This window comes from Balaenoptera borealis, assembly GCF_965194805.1.
Source record: "Balaenoptera borealis genome assembly, contig: HAP1_SCAFFOLD_1339, whole genome shotgun sequence".
Classification (NCBI taxonomy): Eukaryota; Metazoa; Chordata; class Mammalia; order Artiodactyla; family Balaenopteridae; genus Balaenoptera; species Balaenoptera borealis.
Window position 1 is genome coordinate 49,651 of NW_028122882.1, and position 21,692 is coordinate 71,342.

The 21,692-nt window shown below is 45.1% G+C and overlaps 1 protein-coding gene across 1 annotated transcript in view; it reads left to right on the forward strand.

The window, feature by feature from the left end:
* Positions 1 to 20,599, forward strand: part of LOC309621987 (uncharacterized protein) — a gene marked incomplete at both ends in the record, with an annotated part of 53,572 nt that extends 32,973 nt beyond the window's left edge. Inside the window, 6 exon segments of the mRNA XM_082409226.1 lie at positions 1,734 to 2,282; positions 2,288 to 2,453; positions 2,511 to 2,629; positions 19,676 to 20,224; positions 20,230 to 20,395; positions 20,453 to 20,599. Coding sequence (XP_082265352.1) covers positions 1,734 to 2,282; positions 2,288 to 2,453; positions 2,511 to 2,629; positions 19,676 to 20,224; positions 20,230 to 20,395; positions 20,453 to 20,599 — 1,696 coding nt within the window.
* Positions 20,600 to 21,692: the final 1,093 nt, after the last annotated feature.

Consider the following 21,692-nt stretch of genomic DNA (forward strand, 5'->3'; position numbering starts at 1 on the left):
ATGTCATGTTTTGGTAAGTCTCACAATATTTCAAACTTTTTCACTATTATACTTGTTACATGATCTGTGATCAGTGATCTTTGATGTTACTATTGCAAAAAGATTACAGCTTGCTGAAGGCTCAGATGATGGGTAGCATTCTTAAAGTCTACTTTCAAATTAAGATATGTACTTTTTTTAGACATAATGCTATTGCACACTTAATAGACTACAGTATAGCATAAACATAACTTTTACATGCACTGGGAAACCAAACAACTCGTGTGACTTGCTTTCTTATGATATTCTCCTTATTGTGGTGTCTGGGACCAAAGCCATATCTCCATAATAATATGCCTGCACTAGGTAGGCACAGGCCATCACTCCTGCTGCAACGAGCAAACAAACTTGAATAAAAGATCATCGAGCTAAGGAAGCAATCAAGAAACAATATCAACTAATATGCTAGAGAGGGACATTTAGAGATTTGGAGCAGGGGTTTGGTGTAGGGAGACATACTCCACTGGAAAAGAGAAATCACCATATCTTTTGATGAACTCATTTGCTGGCATGATGGAGTGAAATCTAGCAGAATGTCAAGCCGATTTCCCCCACAGGACATTTCCTTAGTGTCAGGGTGGTATAGGATGATGGGGGACTGAGCCAAGAAAGCAGAGTGAAATTTCCTGCACAGTCATGGCACTAACAAACCAAATCCCGCTAGATAAAGGGGCCTGTGACAATCATTAGGTCTCCTCTTCAAGACATTTGCCAGTTTTTGAACCTATATAAAGCAGGAAGCTAAATACCTAATGCCTGAGGGAGAGAACTTTCCAAAGTGAGGAATTAGAGACCTACCAGACTCACAGTAAAAACCCAGAAGTGCCATCCCCAAGAAGGGGGCTGAGTCAGAAAAAGTGAAGTCATCTGCAATGTTTCAGTGTTTATGAGACAAATTTTCACTGAGAAAGTGTAACGGCAACAAATACATAGCTGGTCTCTCCTTACATTTGCCATACTCTGAAGCTGTGAGAACTGAGAGCCTAAAGAGCTGAATTCAAACATCTGAAAGACTGAAGTCAATAACTGACTGTATTTATTGAAGAATCAAAGACCTGTCAGGCTCACAGCAAAAATCCAGGGAGGCCACAAATTAGGAAAAATCATAGGTAGGATGAGACAACTAAAGCTCCAACCCAGTTCTGACCTAGTAAAATTCCTGAAATGACTGAAATGATCAGCCACTCTGATTAACAGAGAAAAGGGTAAATCTTCTCTGGTGCAAAGTAATAGCATCTTCAGTCTCTATGAATTTTTTATTCACCACGTCCAGCACACAATCAAAAATTATGAAATTCCTGAAGCAGGAAAAAGTGACTAAAACTTAAGACAAAAAAAAAAACAAAAAAAAAAAACCAAGAAAAATTGATTTAGAGGGAATTCAGATTCTGGAGTTAGCACAGAACTTTAAAATGACTATATTGAGAGTAAAAGATGGGGATTAATAGATTAAAATATGGAGAATCTCAACAGAAAATTGGAATCAATTTTAAAAAATCAAATACAGATAAATGAAAAATAAGAAAACTGATCCCCAGCAGACCTTAGGGAATACTAGAAGAAATTTTTTTGGGCTGAAGTAAAATGGCCCAACATAGAACAGAGCTGGGCTCTCGGTCCCATATTGAACTCGAGTTGGAAGAGGCGAGTCCGGTCTCAAAACGGAGGTAAAACCGCCGCCCGGTCGCCCCCAGCCCGACTCCGGCCGCCGCCGCCGCCGGGGGGAGGAGGGCCATGATCCAAAGGAACCAGAACAGTTGAGAAAACTGTTTATTGGTGGTCTGAGCTTTGAAACTACAGACGATAGCTTAAGAGAACATTTTGAGAAATGGGGCACACTTACAGATTGTGTGGTGATGAGAGACCCCCAGACAAACCGTTCCAGGGGCTTTGGTTTTGTGACTTACTCTTGGGTTGAAGAGGTGGATGCAGCAATGTGTGCTCGACCACACAAGGTTGATGGGCGTGTAGTGGAACCAAAGAGAGCTGTTTCTAGAGAGGATTCTGTAAAGCCTGGTGCCCGTCTAACAGTGAAGAAAATTTTTGTTGGTGGTATTAAAGAAGATACAGAAGAATGTAATTCGAGAGACTACTTTGAAAAGTATGGCAAGATTGAAACCATAGGAGTTATGGAAGACAGGCAGAGTGGAAAAAAGAGAGGATTTGCTTTTGTAACTTTTGATGATCATGATACAGTTGATAAAATTGTTGTTCAGAAATACCACACTATTAATGGGCATAATTGTAAGTGAAAAAGGCCCTTTCTAAACAAGAAATGCAATCTGCTGGATCACAGAGAGGTCGTGGAGGTGGATCTGGCAACTTTATGGGTCGTGGAGGAAACTTTGGAGGTGGTGGAGGTAACTTTGGCCGTGGTGGAAACTTTGGTGGAAGAGGAGGCTATGGTGGTGGAGGTGGTGGCAGCAGAGGTAGTTATGGAGGAGGTGATGGTGGATAAAACGGATTTGGAGGCGACGGTGGTAACGATGGTGGTGGTCCTGGTTACAGTAGTAGAGGAGGCTATGGTGGTGGTGGACCAGGATATGGAAACCAAGATGGTGGATATGGTGGCGGTGGTGGAGGATATGATGCTTACAATGAAGGAGGAAATTTTGGAGGTAACTATGGTGGTGGTGGTGGGAGCTATAATGATTTTGGAAATTATAGTGGACAACAGCAATCAAATTATGGACCCATGAAGGGGGGCAGTTATGGTGGAAGAAGCTCGGGAAGTCCCTATGGTGGTGGTTATGGATCTGGTGGTGGAAGTGGTGGATATGGTAGCAGAAGGTTCTCAAAACTCAGAAGAAAAGGGCTACAGTTCTTAGCAGGAGAGAGAGCGAGGAGTTGTCAGGAAAGCTGCAGGTTACTTTGAGACAGTCGTCCCAAATGCATTAGAGGAACTGTAAAAACCTGCCGCAGAAGGAACGATGATCCATAGTCAGAAAAGTTACTGCAGCTTAAACAGGAAACCCTTCTTGTTCAGGACTGTCCTAGCCACAGTTTGCAAAAAGTGCAGCTATTGATTCATGCAACGGAGGGTCAATTAGATGTACATTCCTGAGGTCTTTTATCTGTTGTAGCTTTGTCTTTTTCTTTTCATTACATCAGGTATATTGCCCTGTAAATTGTGGTAGTGGTACCAGGAATAAAAAATTAAGGAATTTTAAACTTTTCAATATTTGTGTAGTTCAGTTTTTCTACATTTTAGTACAGAAACTTTAACAAAATGCAGTTTTGAAGGTGTTTCCTTGTGAGTTAACAAGTAAAGAAGATCATTGTTCATTAATATTTTGTATGAATTTTGCTAAAGTTAACTGTAAAGAAACACCTGCTGACTTGCAGTTTAAGGGGATCTATTCTCCCCATTTCCAAACCATGAAATGAATGGGCTCTGACATGTGGAGAGAATAGATATTTGTATGTTTGCAATGTGTGTTTTAGATAATAGAATTGGGTATTTAAATTAGCATATTTGTGAATTTAATAGCTTTAAGATTTACTTCAAATGAAAAATCTCAGAATTCAAAAAAAAAAAAACAAAAGAACAGAGCTGGGAGCGCGATTGGCGCTGCCTGCGGGGGAGGAGCGCCGCCGCCGCCGCGAGCTGGGAGCTCGATTGGCGCTCCCTGCGGGGGAGGAGCGCCGCCGCCGCCGCCGCCGCCGCGAGCTGGGAGCTCGACTGGCGCTCCCTGCGGGGGAGGAGCGCCGCCGTCGCCGCCGCGAGCCGGGAGCTCGATTGTCGCTGCCTGCGGGGGAGGAGCGCCGCCGCCGCGAGCTGGGAGCTCGCTTGGCACTGCCTGCGGGGGAGGAGCGCCGCCGCCGCCGCCGCCGCCGCGAGCTGGATTGGCGCTGCCTGCGGGGGAGGAGCGCCGCCGCGGCCGCCGCCGCGAGCTGGGAGCTCGTTTGGCGCTGCCTGCGGGGGAGGAGCGCCGCCGCCGCCGCCGCCGCGAGCTGGGAGCTCCATTGGCGCTGCCTGCGGGGGAGGAGCGCCGCCGCCGCCGCCGCCGCCGCCGCCGCCGCCGCCGCGAGCTGGGAGCTCGACTGGCGCTCCCTGCGGGGGAGGAGCGCCGCCGCCGCCGCGAGCTGGGAGCTCGATTGGCGCTGCCTGTGGGGGAGGAGCGCCGCCGCCGTCGCCGCCGCGAGCTGGGAGCTCGCTTGGCGCTGCCTGCGGGGGAGGAGCGCCGCCGCCGCGAGCTGGGAGCTCGCTTGGCACTGCCTGCGGGGGAGGAGCGCCGCCGCCGCCGCCGCCGCCGCCGCGAGCTGGATTGGCGCTGCCTGCGGGGGAGGAGCGCCGCCGCCGCCGCCGCCGCGAGCTGGGAGCTCGTTTGGCGCTGCCTGCGGGGGAGGAGCGCCGCCGCCGCCGCCGCGAACTGGGAGCTCGATTGGCGCTGCCCTGCGGGGGAGGAGCGCCGCCGCCGCCGCCGCCGCCGCCGCCGCCGCCGCCGCCACGAGCTGGGAGCTCGATTGGCGCTGCCTGCGGGGGAGGAGCGCCGCCGCCGCGAGCTGGGAGCTCGATTGGCGCTGCCTGCGTGGGAGGAGCGCCGCCGCCGTCGCCGCCGCGAGCTGGGAGCTCGGTTGGCGCTGCCTGCGGGGGAGGAGCGCCGCCGCCGCCGCCGCGAGCTGGGAGCTCGACTGGCGCTCCCTGCGGGGGAGGAGCGCCGCCGTCGCCGCCGCGAGCCGGGAGCTCGATTGTCGCTGCCTGCGGGGGAGGAGCGCCGCCGCCGCGAGCTGGGAGCTCGCTTGGCACTGCCTGCGGGGGAGGAGCGCCGCCGCCGCCGCCGCCGCCGCGAGCTGGATTGGCGCTGCTTGCGGGGGAGGAGCGCCGCCGCCGCCGCGGCCGCGAGCTGGGAGCTCGATTGGCGCTGCCTGCGGGGGAGGAGCGCCGCCGCCGTCGCCGCCGCGAGCTGGGAGCTCGATTGGCGCTGCCTGCGTGGGAGGAGCGCCGCCGCCGTCGCCGCCGCGAGCTGGGAGCTCGATTGGCGCTGCCTGCGTGGGAGGAGCGCCGCCGCCGTCGCCGCCGCGAGCTGGGAGCTCGATTGGCGCTGCCTGCGTGGGAGGAGCGCCGCCGCCGCCGCCGCCCCCGCCGTCGCAGTCGTCGTGAGTGAAGAAGCGCCTCGGTGACGCCTGGTGAGGGCCCTCGCCGACGCCTGGGCTTACCTGCCGCCCGGCCAGCTCCGCTCGTTTCCCGTCCCCCGCGGCCCGGCGCGGGGCAGGCCTGCCAGGGCCATGGAGGACGAGGTGGTCCGCATTGCCAAGAAGATGGACAAGATGGTGCAGAAGAAAAACGCGGTGAGCGCGGCGGGCGGCGCGGGCCGGAGGGAGGCCGGGCGGCGGGCGGGGGCCAGTCGGCCTGAGGGGGCTCCCGGCCCGCGGTGAGCGCGGCGGGTGCTGCGAGACGGCGGCGAGGCCCGCGCTCTGGGGAGGGGTTCCTGGGGAGGGGGGAGCTTCGTGTCCCGCGGCCGCGTCCCGGGCAGGGGTTCTGGGGGGCGTCCTGTCCCGCAGCTGCGTCCCGGGCAGGGGTCTGGGGGGCGTCCTGTCCCGCAGCTGCGTCCCGGGCAGGGGTTCTGGGGGGCGTCCTGTCCCGCGGCCGCGTCCCGGGGAGGGGGTCCTGGGGGGGTCCCGGGGAGGGCGTCCGGTCCCGCGGCCACCGGCGCTGGGATCCGCCCTGGGCGCCCGAGGCCCCTCGTGATTAGCGCAGCCCGGTAAACTCTATGGAGGCATCCTCCTCATTATTTTAAACGTGACGGTGGTAAAGCCTCGCTGGTTTAGCTGAAGAGTGCAGAGAGCCCTCCCTGTTTGAAAGAATTGGTTCTCTTTCCCGGGCTCATTGGCCAGCAGCGAGAAAACAACATCAAACAGAGGTTTGTGATCAGTTTTAGACATGAAACTGTTCAAGCAAAACGTGAATTTCCTGGATCTTATTTTTGAGGAAGGCTGAACATTCCCTTGATTGTCTCAACTCCCCTGCATGTTTGCTTAGCAATTAAAAAAGGTGAACTACGCCAGTGTACTTGGCAAGTTGCTAAACTTTTTGGAAAAAGTGGATCTTGTTAGGCCGCGGAGTGCGGGGAGCTGTGTTTAAGGCATTGCCGCCGACGAGGCTGTGCTGCCGGCTGGATTTGGACACATGTCGTTGCTGGTCCTCTCAGTGGTTTACAGTTGCTACCGGTGGCGTTTTCTGTCACTGATAACGTGTGCACGTGAACGTGGTCTCTTGCGGTTTGTATGAGGTGCTCCAGTTTCTGCATTTCTTTCCACCTGTGTGGGCCACTCTCAGTCCCTTGCTTCCGAGTCGTCTGTATTTTCAGCTAAACTTCTGAAATTCTAAGTCCAACGAATGTGAAGGAGAGAAGGGCTGCTCTGATTTGCACAGCACTTTGGAGTTACAAAGCGTTTGTGCAGAATTCTTTGGGGACTCACGACAGCTGTGTTGCATTCATTTTACAGAATAAGAAACTGAGTCAGACCAAGCAGTTCACCTCCTTAAATGAAGTGTGCGTTGTGGATTAAGCCAGGACCCGAGTTTTCTGCTGGGCAGCATGCAGAAGTAGTGTTAAACACCGAATTCTTAAGACTTCAGACTTGGTGTGCGCCTCTTTTCCTTTAACAGGTGCATTGCCCGGCGTGTAATTTCATACCCTGTTCATCTGTCTTTGCAATTTTGGCTTTTTAAAGGATTTCCTGTTTGTTTTCTGTTGCAGACGTTGCCGGTGCCATTTATTGTTTCTGTTGATACAGGCCTTTCATTCCTCACTGCAAGTGATGAGTTCTGTATATTTGATTGGCTGAACGTTTCTGTTATTCTGTTTAAACTGGCAAGTTTTTTTTCTTTGCCTAGAGAACCCTAGACTCCCCTAGTAGAAGCTGGCTCCTAGGGAAAAAGGCCGTTTCTTGGGTAATTTTTTTCTCGAACTCAGGCTATAAAATGTGTACCTTTTAATCATCTAGTGCACTAGGTGTTTTTGTTTGTTTCCTTTCCTTGAAATAGACGTTTCCTAGAAATGAGGAATTCCTTAGTGAGCAAGTATGGAGAAGACCAGTTTGTATTTATCTGCAGTTCTCAAATTATAAACATATAATGCGTCAGCAGGAGAATGAGGATAAGCTCCACAGATGATCCTCAAGTCTCACTTTTCTTTTCAAATCTTATATTTCTAGTAGTACAGAACTTTACCAATATAAAAACTTGCCCTCCCCGCCCCCCAAAAAAAAGAACACAACTGCAGGAAAGAACAAAGAGCACTTAAAGTGTGTGTGTGTCTAATATATACATGTACATATACCCAGGTACATACACCTTTATATTTATATGTTATTTTGTAAATAAGTGACAATAATAATGTCTTGTGGAGATGTAGAACAGAAGTATACAACGAAAGCACAAACAGCAGGAGGGGCAAATGGAGTTAAACTGTTCAACCTCCATGGGATGGTTCCATGGAGGAGGCAGAGAGGGGGATGGGATCCTCGAAGAGCTGCTGAAGACCTTGCATTTTTTGCAGATCTCTTTAGAATGCTACTTGCATATTGTGCTCTCACTGAATGCACCTGGCTGAGCTATGGCACATTAGCACGGTAAACATTTGTCAGATTTGCCCTAGTCAGAAAATTTTCTATACCTGCCATCCTGCTTGGCACTTAAAAAAAAATTTTTTTTTTTTAAGCTCTCTATGATATAGGGATGATGGGTGAAGAAGGTAGGCTGCAGGGTAATATGTAGTATGTATGATCCCATTTTGATACAGTAAACAGAAAGTATTAAATGCATGCCTGTTTGTATGAGCAGTGAGTTTGCATGGTTATCTCAAGAGGGAGGGAATGGGACGGGTAGAGAAAGAGACTGACCACAGACTATTGTTTTACTTGTTACAAGAGGCATGTGTTGCCTTCATTTCTGATTAAACTTTTTGTGTCCAGATTATTGTAGGTTTACATGCAGTTGTAAGAAATAATAGTGCGATAGCTCCTGTGTGTCCTTTACCCAGTTTTCCCCAATGGTAACATCTTACAGAATCATAGTATACTGTCACAACCTGGGTATTGCCATTGACACAGTCAAGATAGAGAACATTTCCATCCCACAGGATCTCTCCTGATGCCATTTTATAGCCACTGCTGCTCCCCCACTCCCCACCAAATCATAGTGATCTGATAGTGCAGTGGATAAAGTTGCAATTAAAGTTTTTGTGCAGATGATCAAGGGAAAATACCCCCTGGGGAAGATGGCCCATCTCCCACTCCCCCGGCCCTATCTGTCCCTGGCAACCTGTCATTTCAAGAATGTTATGTGGGACTTCCCTGGTGGCGCAGCGGTTAAGAATCTGCCTGCCATTGCAGGGGACATGGGTTTGATCCCTTGTCCGGGAAGATCCCACATGCCGCGGAGCAGCTAAGCCCATGCGCCACAACGACTGAGCCTGCGCTTTAGAGCCCGGGAGCCACAACTACTGAGCCCACGTGCCACAACTACTGAAGCCCGCGTGCCTAGAGCCCGTGCTCTGCAACAAGAGAAGCCACCGCAGCGAGAAGCCCGCACACTGCAACAAAGAGTAGCCCCCGCTCGCCGCAACTAGAGAAAGCCCACACGCAGCAACGAAGACCCAACGCAGCCAAAAATAAAATAAATTAACTAATTAATTAAAAAAAAAGAATGTTATGTGAATAAAATCATATAGTGTGTAACCTTTTTTTTTTTTTTAAGTAAAAAAAATTTTTTTTTGGCTGCGCTGCCGGTTGTGCGATCTTAGTTCCCCGACCAAGGATTGAACCCAGCCCAGGTAGTGAAAGTGCTGAGTGCTAAACACTGGACCGCCAGGGAATTCCCAGTATGCAACCTTTTGGATTGGCCTTTTTCAATCAGTGTAATTCCCTGGAGAGTCATCCAAATTGCATGAATCAACAGTGCTCCTCTTTTTTAAAAAAAATATTTATTTATTTATTTATTTGGCTGTGCGGGTCTTTAGTTGCAGCATGCGGGATCTAGTTCCCTGACCAGGGATGGAACCTGGGCCCCCTGCATTGAGAGTGCAGAGTCTTAACCGCTGGAACACCAGAGAGGTCCCAGTGCCGCTTTCTTTTTAATTGCTGAGTAGTATTCCATGGTTTGGCTGTACTTCAGTTTGTTTAATCACTTGCCCATTGAAGAACATCTGAGTTTTTTTCCCATTTCCTGACTATTACTGATAGAGATGCTGTGGACATTTGTGTACCTTTTTTTGTGCGAACATGCGTTCTCTGGGATAAATGCCGTAGGGTATGTGTTGCTTTTTTTGTTTTTTTTCCGGCTACGCTGTGCCACATGTGGGATCTTGGTTCCCCAATCAGGGATCGAGCCCGTGCCCCCTGCATTGGGAGCTTGGAGTCTTAACCACTGGACTGCCAGGGAAATTCCTGTATTGCTCCCCCCGCCCCACTTGATTGATTGATTGGTTGATTGGCTGTATTGGGTCTTAGTTGCGGCACGCGGGACCTTCGTTAAGGCATGTGGGATCTTTATTGTCGTTGCGGCGCACGGGCTCTTCGTTGCAGCATGAGAGCTTCTCTCTAGTTGTGGCGTGCGGGTTTTCTCTCTCTAGTTGTGGCACGTGGGCTCTGTAGTTGTGGCGTGCAGGCTCCAGAGCGCGTGGGCTCTGTAGTTTGCTGCACGTGGGCTACCTCATTGAGGTGTGCGAGCTCAGTAGTTTGGTGCGAGGGCTTAGTTGCCCCGCGGCATGTGGGATCTTAGTTCCCCGACCGGGAATCGAACCCGCGTCCCCTGCATTGCAGGACGGATTCTTTACCACTGAACCACCAGGGAAGTCCCTGTATTGCTTTTTTAAATTCAAAAAAAAAAAAAAGGAAAAGCAATTAGAGGTGAAACAACTAATTATATGATGGCCTTTCAAAGTACATATTCAAACCCTACATTCTTGGTGTACATAAGTTATTTATGTTGATTTGTGGTGTTTAGCTCTAGCAACAAGGCAATAATAATAACGCTGTAGTTTTCCTTGTTTCTTTCAACTGATGATCTGTGTATTTATTACAAATATTAATTAACACTCACAAGCTACCAGGAGGCAAGTAATGGTTAGCGCTGGTGTGGTTAACTCCTTTATAGATAGGGAGGTTGAGGCATGGGTATTGTGGAATTTGCCATGTTGAGGCATGGGTATTGTGGAATTTGCCTAAGGTTATATAGCACTGTGTTCTGACTCAGATTCATTCAGATTTATTCCTTCCCTTTCTGTCTCCTGAATTAACGCTTTGTAATTTTGACCTAGGTGTGAGGACACGAAAAGGGTTTTTTTCTGTATCTGAGGTTTAGTGCTTGTTTTATAGAAGCAATATAGTATAGTGGTTAGAGTAGGCACTTTAGCATCTGAGTTTTGTTTTTTTCTTAAGTCTTTAATGAATTTGTTACAATATTGCTTCTGTTTTATGTTTTGCACATGCCGGAAAGGTAATAGGCCTTGGCCCCTGGGCCTGGGCTTCGTCTCTTGTGCTGTCTCCTGTCCCTGTTGCCCCCGCGCGCTGGCCCGTCCGCGCTGTGCCAGGGGGTATTGGTCGTCTCGCGGCTCAGTTCACAGTAGCTGAAAGGGACTGTGTGTGATGGTCTCATTTCTGCCCATCGTTTTCAAAGGGAGGCTCTGGCCATTGCTCCTCGGGTAAAATGCAGAGGGAGTGCTTTTTAAGATGGGACTGTCAGTGTTGGGGACACTCCTTAATTACCAAAACGGAATCCCCTTCAGTTCCTCCAGCTGTGTTGTTTTGGCACAGAAGATGTGAGTAATAGGAACTGGAGCTAAGTTGGAGTGAAAAAACGCACCGGTCCCGCCGAATTTTCCATCGAAACAGTTGATTTGTGTTGTCTGTAGGAATTCTAAAGGGCGTACCGTTGCTTCCTAACCGGAGTCATTTGAGAGATCTACCTCTGTACGTTCAAATGATTAATTTTGAGACTTTGCTCATGTGTGCAGTAAACCCTTTAATTCCCTAAGACCTTCCTTTCCTCCATCTCCTACCCCATTAAGCCCGCTTCAGTTCATCTCCTGAATTTCTTTGGAATCTGTCAGCTCTCCCTCAACACCCTAATACTGAACTTGCCTGTGTGTTGCGATTAGGTCCTAACTAGTGTCCATATATCTTGTTTCCTTCCAATCCATTCTTCACACAAAAAACCTTCAAGGCAAGTTGGAACATTGCTCATAAACATCGCTCACAAACATTGTTTTGAGAATAGAAAACACAGTGTTTGTTGGCCTTTAAGACTCTGCGTGGTCTAGAATCCTCTCTGCTTCTCTAGCCCCATCTTGTGCCACTTGTGCCCTCACTTTCTATGCTTCAGATACACTGAATTAACCTTAGTTCTCACTCATCTGACAGAAGTCAGTTCAGATATTATTTTTCACTGTGATCCCTAGCATTAAGCAAGTTGATTATCACGTTTTGTATGAGGACTAAAACTAAACTGGGAAGTGGAAGAATTGAGTTTAAACTGTTTCAGTCAACACGCATGTATTAATGATACCTACATATTGAACACCGGGCTAGGTTTCATGAGGGATACAGAAGTTCTGGCCATCTCTGGTTTTGGATATCCCTTATTTGTTGAGACCTTTGCGTTGTTTGGTTGCCTTTTGTCTGTTTTCAAGATGGGAAAACAGGAACGAGGGAAGTATAGGTTATTACTAGGTGGGGTTGAACAAGTGGAGCAGCAAACTGCAAGGCAGAAAGAAGAGGGACGTACTATAGAGGGATATGATTTCCATTCTCAAGGCGCCTGCATCCTGTGCAGGGAGACAGCCTAACATAAAATGTGCCTAACAACAAATATATTGACTTCTTACTAAAAATCTGCAGTTCATATAACCAAGGGGTTTATAACTTCTCCTTTAAAAGTGATATTCCTGGGACTTCCCTGGTGGTCCAGTGGTGAAGACTCTGCGCTTCCAATGCAGCAGGCGTGGGTTCAATTCCTGGTTGGGGAGCTAAGATCCCACATGCTGCGCAGCCAAAGAAATTTTTTTCAAAAGTTATACTCCTGTATTATTGAATTTAGTGGTTTAGATTTTGTTTTAATGTTAAGAAGATTTCAGTTTATTTACCAGGAACAAACAAAACATAATGTAAAAATAGTTTCCCAGAAACGATTTCCATCATTCTCTTCTTCCCTTTCTCCCGCAGACTGGTGTTTCATCTTTACAAGCTCTCTGTCTTTCCATAGGAAAGCTGTCTGGCTTGGAGGTTGCAATCCCAGGGAATTTTTCATCAGCGGGGAAGTCTCCATCACTACAGAGGGATCAAGGGAGAAGTCAGTCCCTGGTAAGTGAGATGCTCCCCCTAAACACCAACACAGCAGTCGTGTACCTTTTAAGGGGTTCAAGGGCAAGATGGGCTAGGCATTTCTACTAACTCTTCTTAAGGACCATGGACAGTGCCGTAAGCTACGAGGTAAGCGGTGACTGTTGTAATTCTTACTGGTGATCATTTCCTGTCACTGATTCTCGGCTTTCTTTGTATTTCATAGGACTGTTGTCAGTCCAATAGAAAATGAGTCTTATTTTTAAAAAACTGAAATGTTTTACAGAGCCTAGCATTCTCATATAGAGTCCTTTCAATTCTCCCCACTTTCCCAAGAGGCTATGAACGCTTCACACCATGAACTAGGAGAGGGGGTAGAGCCCTTTCTGATGAAATACATCAACAAAGACAGAGTCTTAGCCTGCTTGCTCTCTGGACAGGATCTCGGACTACAAGGTCTTCAATCCTGGTATAAATGAAGGAAGTGAGGACAGTTCAACTGGCACTCTCATAACAAGAGTTGTGAAACACCTTCCAAAGAGACTATAGCAGTAGATGAGGGAAGGGAGTGCTACAGTGTGGTAGTACAGGGGGAATGATCGGCTACAGCAGTGAAAAATGTGGTACCTATTGGTGTGCTCTCGGGGTTCTTGTACATGTAGCATAGATGACCTTTACAGTGGCCCTCTCACCTTCCCACCTGCATTAGGTGTTCTTTTTTTTTTAAATTTATGTTTATTTATTTATTTATTGTTTGAACTTATTTATTCTATGTGTTTATTTTTTTGGCTGCACTGGGTCTTCATTGCTGTGCACGGGCTTTCTCTAGTTGGCGGCTAGCGGGGGCTACTCTTGGTTGCGGTGTGCGGGCGTCTCATCGCGGTGGCGTCTATTGTTGCGGAGCATGCGCTCTAGGCGCGTGGGCTTCGGTAGTTGCGGCTCACGGGCTCTAGAATGCAGGCTCAGTAGTTGTGGCACATGGGCTTAGTTGCTCCACGGCATGTGGGATCTTCGCAGACCAGGGCTCGAACCCGTGTCCCCCGCATTGCATTGGCAGGTGGATTCTTAACCACTGCGCCACCAGGGAAGCCCTATTCTGTATACTTTTAAAATATTTTTTAAAATTTTACTTCTGAATCCACAGAGTTAAAAATCTTTTATTATTAAACCAAATAATATTTCTCTTTTAAAGGAGTCCTTTCTACCAAGTACCTGTATGTAAAGGTAAGACCGTGAACTGTGGGCTCTATGTAGACCGATCCATTTGATGTCAGAAGAGGTATAAAATACACTTTCACAGTTGGATTTCCTCTCCTGTGCTCTGCCACCAACATGAAAACAGCATACCCAGAGTAGCCTGGGTTTCAGTACAAGGCATGTGGAACAGACCCAAACCGTTTTTGCATCCTGATGCCAAACTCCAACTGACTCATAAGCCCATGAGTGAGGAAAGCAAATGTCTGTTGTTACGAAGCACTGAGATTTTCGAGGTTCTTATACAGTATCACGGTGGCAATAGGTAACTGACACATTAAAGGTGTTCTGTGTGATATTGATTAGACTATACATTTGGGGGGCATAATTTTATATCACAATAAAAATGTATAAGATATATAACCATCTCGGGTTTCCCTGATAGCGCAGTGGTTAAGAATCCGCCTGCCAATGCAGGGGACACGGGTGCCAGCCCTGGTCCGGGAAGATCCCCCATGCCGCGGAGCAACTAAGCCCATGTGCCACAACTACTGAGCCTGCGCTCTAGAGCCCGCGAGCCACAACTACTGAGCCCATGCACCGAAGCCCACGCGCCTAGAGCCCGTGCTCCACCACAAGAGAAGCCACCGCAATGAGAAGCCCGTGCACCGCAACGAAGAGTAGCCCCCGCTCGCCGCAACTAGAGAAAGGCTGCACGCAGCGATGAAGACCCAACACAGCCAAAAATAAAATAAATAAAAGTAAAAAAAAAAAAAAGAAAAGAAATATAACCATTTCAACATATAAATGTATTTATTCAAATTAAATTCAGTGCAATTTACATGTGGAACTAAGCAATTTTCTTTATACATTTAGGCATATTCCATTTATACCTACAGACAGATAAACTTTTTGCACAAGTAGGAAAACTTAAAATATATTTTGAATAGATTTGTACAAACTGTTGAATACTTTAAAATTAGTAATTGAAAGTTCCCACCCTCATTTGGAGGTAGAATGGGAACTTAACTTTCCAGTTACTGGTCTGAAAAAGAAAATAACTTGCTATAATTTTGAATGTTATATAGTATAAGCACTATAAAAATATCACTGTCATGATAGCATAGGAACACTCTAAATGTAGACCTTATGGTAGAAATTGCTAGCTGTTCACCAAAACTCATTTCTTCTTCATCCTGGAAAGCACAGCTAAACTATTCCTAGTCAGTGGAAAGTGATGTGGGCCACACCTAGGCCTAGCCCATAAAAGCCTCCCAACATGTGCTCCTCCATGCTTTTCGTCCCTTCCAGTTGACTATGATGATGAATCCAAGGTTCCATGTTTTAAAGAAAGCAGAGTCACAGTCAACCTGGGTCCCTGCTCAACGTTTCTTGAGCAAGAAATAGACTGGTATTGTGTTTGCTATCTGTTCACTGTATCATGCAAAACAATAGTAAAAGAAACAATGCCAAATAGTTATCTACCTCCCTAAAATTGAACCTCTATAGTTTTTATGTTTTCATGAACTACTTGCATTCTTATGACAAGTATTATGAGTTGAAAATACGTCAGCCACAAGTAGCATGAGTTTCACATAGGTTGTTAACTTCACTAGAAATTGAAGTAAAAACATAATAAATTATATTCTCTTCATAGCTATGTAAATAAAAGATGTTTTAATCATGTACAACCTAATGCTTAAAATTAAAATTAGGTTTTCTAACTAGAAAGACCCAATCAAGAAATTTCTTAGTTAATGACACACAAAAGTTGGTAATGTGACCTAAAATTCTCTTACCATCTGTGCCATGAAGAACAGTAATCTGTTGGACTGAAGATGATGAAGCAAACTTGACAGGAACTTTGCCCAACTTCTGTGTACTGAGGTCTGGAATATCATGTCCACGATCTTCAGCATTAACAAAAATCTCAGATGAAAACATGGTTTTTCCTGGACTCTCTGTTGTTATCTGAGTGACTGCATCAGATGATAATTTTCCAGAGAAGGGAGAAAACGGGGTCTTAATCTCCTTTGGTGATCTGAACAAAAAAGAGAAAGCACACAGCAGGTCATATCCTTGGCTTATCAAATACTGTAATTTCTTTCCAAATGTGGCTTCAATATTTTTTGGAGACACATCCAACTCAAATGGTTAAGTTATTTCTGCAGTACCCTGTGCTTTTTTACATACTTATTACAGGGTGATCATGCATGAGTTTACTTTTACTTATTTTAAAATCTACTTTTATTTTGGATTTAGAATGCTATTATATAAGGAAAGGGTACTTTTCAGTTGAAGTGGAAAGATATCCATTAAAAAATAATTACTGGAAGTCCACTATAAATTAGGGGACTATGCTAAACGCATAGAGTGTACAAAAATAAAAAAGAAACAGAGCCTTTCCTCAAAAAGTTTATATGTCAGTGGGGGAACCAGAGGTTTTTAAGGTTGTAATTATGTATATAGATTATAAAGAATCCATATTAAAACATAATGGAGTAAATAAATGAGTGTATAAATAAATAAATAATAGGAGGGAGGGAGAAGACAAATCTTGCCAACAGAAGAATTCCATATGTAGGTAACCTCCCCCCCGCCCCCCCCCGGCATCCATCTCCTCCCCAAGGAGGTGGAGGTGAAGCTTAATCTTCCCCTTAAGTCCAGTCCTGGGCTGGCCTTAATGATTGAATTCCAGAGACAGTATAAAATGGGAGAAAAAGTAACTTTACAGTGGAGAAACCAAGCAAACACCATGTTATGCAAGTGATGATGTTTCACATCACCAGTGATGTCACGGAGACACTACATACTCTCTGTTATGATGTGATGAGACGGTTACTTCGCTTCTGCGGTATTCTTTGTCAAAACCTATAACTCCAGTCGAATCATGAGAAAAACATCAGCCAAACCCAGACTGAGAACAATTCTACAAAATATCAGACAAATATTCCTCAAGACTGTCAAAATCATGAAAAACAAGGAAGGAATGAGGAACTGTCATAGACCAGAGAAGACTAAGGAGACATGACAACTAACTAAGTGGAATGTGATATACTGGATTGGGTCCTAGAACAGAAAAAGGTCATTAACAGGAAAACTGGTGAAATCCAAAAAAAGTCTTAAGTTTAGTTAATAGTAATGTATAAATGTTGGCTTTTTAATTTTGAAAAATATACTATGGTAGTATAAGATGTTAGCAATAGGAAAAACTGGGAGAGAGGTAAAGGGAACTCTGTTTGTATCTTTTCTGCAGATTTGAAATTATTTGAAAATGAAAAAGGTCATTTTTAAAAAATGGAGTAATACTGTATTGTATTATATCACAGAAGAAGAAGACCTTTTAAAAGGTCTTTTAAATCTCTACCCTCTATATACTATTCACTAATTAAAAGGACAATTATGAGAAAAGAAAATAGGCCCATCTCCCTTATGTATACAGAAGCAAAAATCATACACAAAATGTTAGACAATCAAATGTAGAGTGTGTGAGTGAGTGAATGTGTGTGTGTGTGTGTGTGTGTGTGTGTGTGTGTGTGAATTCCTACCAAGTTGTTTTACTCCAGAAATGCAAGGTGAGTTAACATTCAAATATCAATAAATGTCATGCACCACATCCATAAAATAAAGGAGAAAATGTATATGATCATATCAGTATAGTCAGATAAAGCATTTGATAAAATTCAATAATTATGTATGATTAAAAACTCATAGCAAAGGGAAACTACAAAAAACTTTAGAGCCACCATCCTATTTATAGTGAAATGTGGAGAACGTCCACTGTAAGATTAGGAACAAAATAAGAATGCCAACTCTTACCTTTTCTATTCAACCTATTAGTAAAAGTATTAAATGGCATTAGCAGTAAGGCAGGAAAAAGAAATCAGAAATATAAGGCTAAGAAAGGAAGAAATCATACTGTCACTTTCCATAGTTGATATAATTAAGGATACAGAAAATCCAAAACCATCTACAGATAACTTATTAGAATATCAGTTAGTTTTTAGAAGAGTTGCCAGATAAGAGACCAAACATTAAAAAATTCCACTAACATTTTTCTGTGTCTGAAAAGTTATAAAATTAAAAACTAAAAAATATGCCATCTACATTATCATCAAAACATCATATACCTAATAATAAGTGTAATAAAAAATGTAAGAACCCTATTAGAATAGAAAACTATTGATATATCATAGAGAGAAATTAAAGGTGATCTAAATAGGATTTCTGCTTTGAGGCAGGATGTATAGGCATACCTCACTTTATTGCACTTCACTTTATTGTACCTTGCAGATAATGCTTTTTTTTTTTTTTTTTTTTTTTTTTTTTTTTTTTTACAAATTGAAGGTTTGTGGCAACCCTGTGTCAAGCAGCTCTACTGGTGGTGCCATTTTTCCAACAGCATTTGCTCACTTCGTGTCTCTATGTCATGTTTTGGTAAGTCTCACAATATTTCAAACTTTTTCACTATTATACTTGTTACATGATCTGTGATCAGTGATCTTTGATGTTACTATTGCAAAAAGATTACAGCTTGCTGAAGGCTCAGATGATGGGTAGCATTCTTAAAGTCTACTTTCAAATTAAGATATGTACTTTTTTTAGACATAATGCTATTGCACACTTAATAGACTACAGTATAGCATAAACATAACTTGTACATGCACTGGGAAACCAAACAACTCGTGTGACTTGCTTTCTTATGATATTCTCCTTATTGTGGTGTCTGGGACCAAAGCCATATCTCCATAATAATATGCCTGCACTAGGTAGGCACAGGCCATCACTCCTGCTGCAACGAGCAAACAAACTTGAATAAAAGATCATCGAGCTAAGGAAGCAATCAAGAAACAATATCAACTAATATGCTAGAGAGGGACATTTAGAGATTTGGAGCAGGGGTTTGGTGTAGGGAGACATACTCCACTGGAAAAGAGAAATCACCATATCTTTTGATGAACTCATTTGCTGGCATGATGGAGTGAAATCTAGCAGAATGTCAAGCCGATTTCCCCCACAGGACATTTCCTTAGTGTCAGGGTGGTATAGGATGATGGGGGACTGAGCCAAGAAAGCAGAGTGAAATTTCCTGCACAGTCATGGCACTAACAAACCAAATCCCGCTAGATAAAGGGGCCTGTGACAATCATTAGGTCTCCTCTTCAAGACATTTGCCAGTTTTTGAACCTATATAAAGCAGGAAGCTAAATACCTAATGCCTGAGGGAGAGAACTTTCCAAAGTGAGGAATTAGAGACCTACCAGACTCACAGTAAAAACCCAGAAGTGCCATCCCCAAGAAGGGGGCTGAGTCAGAAAAAGTGAAGTCATCTGCAATGTTTCAGTGTTTATGAGACAAATTTTCACTGAGAAAGTGTAACGGCAACAAATACATAGCTGGTCTCTCCTTACATTTGCCATACTCTGAAGCTGTGAGAACTGAGAGCCTAAAGAGCTGAATTCAAACATCTGAAAGACTGAAGTCAATAACTGACTGTATTTATTGAAGAATCAAAGACCTGTCAGGCTCACAGCAAAAATCCAGGGAGGCCACAAATTAGGAAAAATCATAGGTAGGATGAGACAACTAAAGCTCCAACCCAGTTCTGACCTAGTAAAATTCCTGAAATGACTGAAATGATCAGCCACTCTGATTAACAGAGAAAAGGGTAAATCTTCTCTGGTGCAAAGTAATAGCATCTTCAGTCTCTATGAATTTTTTATTCACCACGTCCAGCACACAATCAAAAATTATGAAATTCCTGAAGCAGGAAAAAGTGACTAAAACTTAAGACAAAAAAAAAAAAAAAAAAAAAAAACCAAGAAAAATTGATTTAGAGGGAATTCAGATTCTGGAGTTAGCACAGAACTTTAAAATGACTATATTGAGAGTAAAAGATGGGGATTAATAGATTAAAATATGGAGAATCTCAACAGAAAATTGGAATCAATTTTAAAAAATCAAATACAGATAAATGAAAAATAAGAAAACTGATCCCCAGCAGACCTTAGGGAATACTAGAAGAAATTTTTTTGGGCTGAAGTAAAATGGCCCAACATAGAACAGAGCTGGGCTCTCGGTCCCATATTGAACTCGAGTTGGAAGAGGCGAGTCCGGTCTCAAAACGGAGGTAAAACCGCCGCCCGGTCGCCCCCAGCCCGACTCCGGCCGCCGCCGCCGCCGGGGGGAGGAGGGCCATGATCCAAAGGAACCAGAACAGTTGAGAAAACTGTTTATTGGTGGTCTGAGCTTTGAAACTACAGACGATAGCTTAAGAGAACATTTTGAGAAATGGGGCACACTTACAGATTGTGTGGTGATGAGAGACCCCCAGACAAACCGTTCCAGGGGCTTTGGTTTTGTGACTTACTCTTGGGTTGAAGAGGTGGATGCAGCAATGTGTGCTCGACCACACAAGGTTGATGGGCGTGTAGTGGAACCAAAGAGAGCTGTTTCTAGAGAGGATTCTGTAAAGCCTGGTGCCCGTCTAACAGTGAAGAAAATTTTTGTTGGTGGTATTAAAGAAGATACAGAAGAATGTAATTCGAGAGACTACTTTGAAAAGTATGGCAAGATTGAAACCATAGGAGTTATGGAAGACAGGCAGAGTGGAAAAAAGAGAGGATTTGCTTTTGTAACTTTTGATGATCATGATACAGTTGATAAAATTGTTGTTCAGAAATACCACACTATTAATGGGCATAATTGTAAGTGAAAAAGGCCCTTTCTAAACAAGAAATGCAATCTGCTGGATCACAGAGAGGTCGTGGAGGTGGATCTGGCAACTTTATGGGTCGTGGAGGAAACTTTGGAGGTGGTGGAGGTAACTTTGGCCGTGGTGGAAACTTTGGTGGAAGAGGAGGCTATGGTGGTGGAGGTGGTGGCAGCAGAGGTAGTTATGGAGGAGGTGATGGTGGATAAAACGGATTTGGAGGCGACGGTGGTAACGATGGTGGTGGTCCTGGTTACAGTAGTAGAGGAGGCTATGGTGGTGGTGGACCAGGATATGGAAACCAAGATGGTGGATATGGTGGCGGTGGTGGAGGATATGATGCTTACAATGAAGGAGGAAATTTTGGAGGTAACTATGGTGGTGGTGGTGGGAGCTATAATGATTTTGGAAATTATAGTGGACAACAGCAATCAAATTATGGACCCATGAAGGGGGGCAGTTTTGGTGGAAGAAGCTCGGGAAGTCCCTATGGTGGTGGTTATGGATCTGGTGGTGGAAGTGGTGGATATGGTAGCAGAAGGTTCTCAAAACTCAGAAGAAAAGGGCTACAGTTCTTAGCAGGAGAGAGAGCGAGGAGTTGTCAGGAAAGCTGCAGGTTACTTTGAGACAGTCGTCCCAAATGCATTAGAGGAACTGTAAAAACCTGCCGCAGAAGGAACGATGATCCATAGTCAGAAAAGTTACTGCAGCTTAAACAGGAAACCCTTCTTGTTCAGGACTGTCCTAGCCACAGTTTGCAAAAAGTGCAGCTATTGATTCATGCAACGGAGGGTCAATTAGATGTACATTCCTGAGGTCTTTTATCTGTTGTAGCTTTGTCTTTTTCTTTTCATTACATCAGGTATATTGCCCTGTAAATTGTGGTAGTGGTACCAGGAATAAAAAATTAAGGAATTTTAAACTTTTCAATATTTGTGTAGTTCAGTTTTTCTACATTTTAGTACAGAAACTTTAACAAAATGCAGTTTTGAAGGTGTTTCCTTGTGAGTTAACAAGTAAAGAAGATCATTGTTCATTAATATTTTGTATGAATTTTGCTAAAGTTAACTGTAAAGAAACACCTGCTGACTTGCAGTTTAAGGGGATCTATTCTCCCCATTTCCAAACCATGAAATGAATGGGCTCTGACATGTGGAGAGAATAGATATTTGTATGTTTGCAATGTGTGTTTTAGATAATAGAATTGGGTATTTAAATTAGCATATTTGTGAATTTAATAGCTTTAAGATTTACTTCAAATGAAAAATCTCAGAATTCAAAAAAAAAAAAACAAAAGAACAGAGCTGGGAGCGCGATTGGCGCTGCCTGCGGGGGAGGAGCGCCGCCGCCGCCGCGAGCTGGGAGCTCGATTGGCGCTCCCTGCGGGGGAGGAGCGCCGCCGCCGCCGCCGCCGCCGCGAGCTGGGAGCTCGACTGGCGCTCCCTGCGGGGGAGGAGCGCCG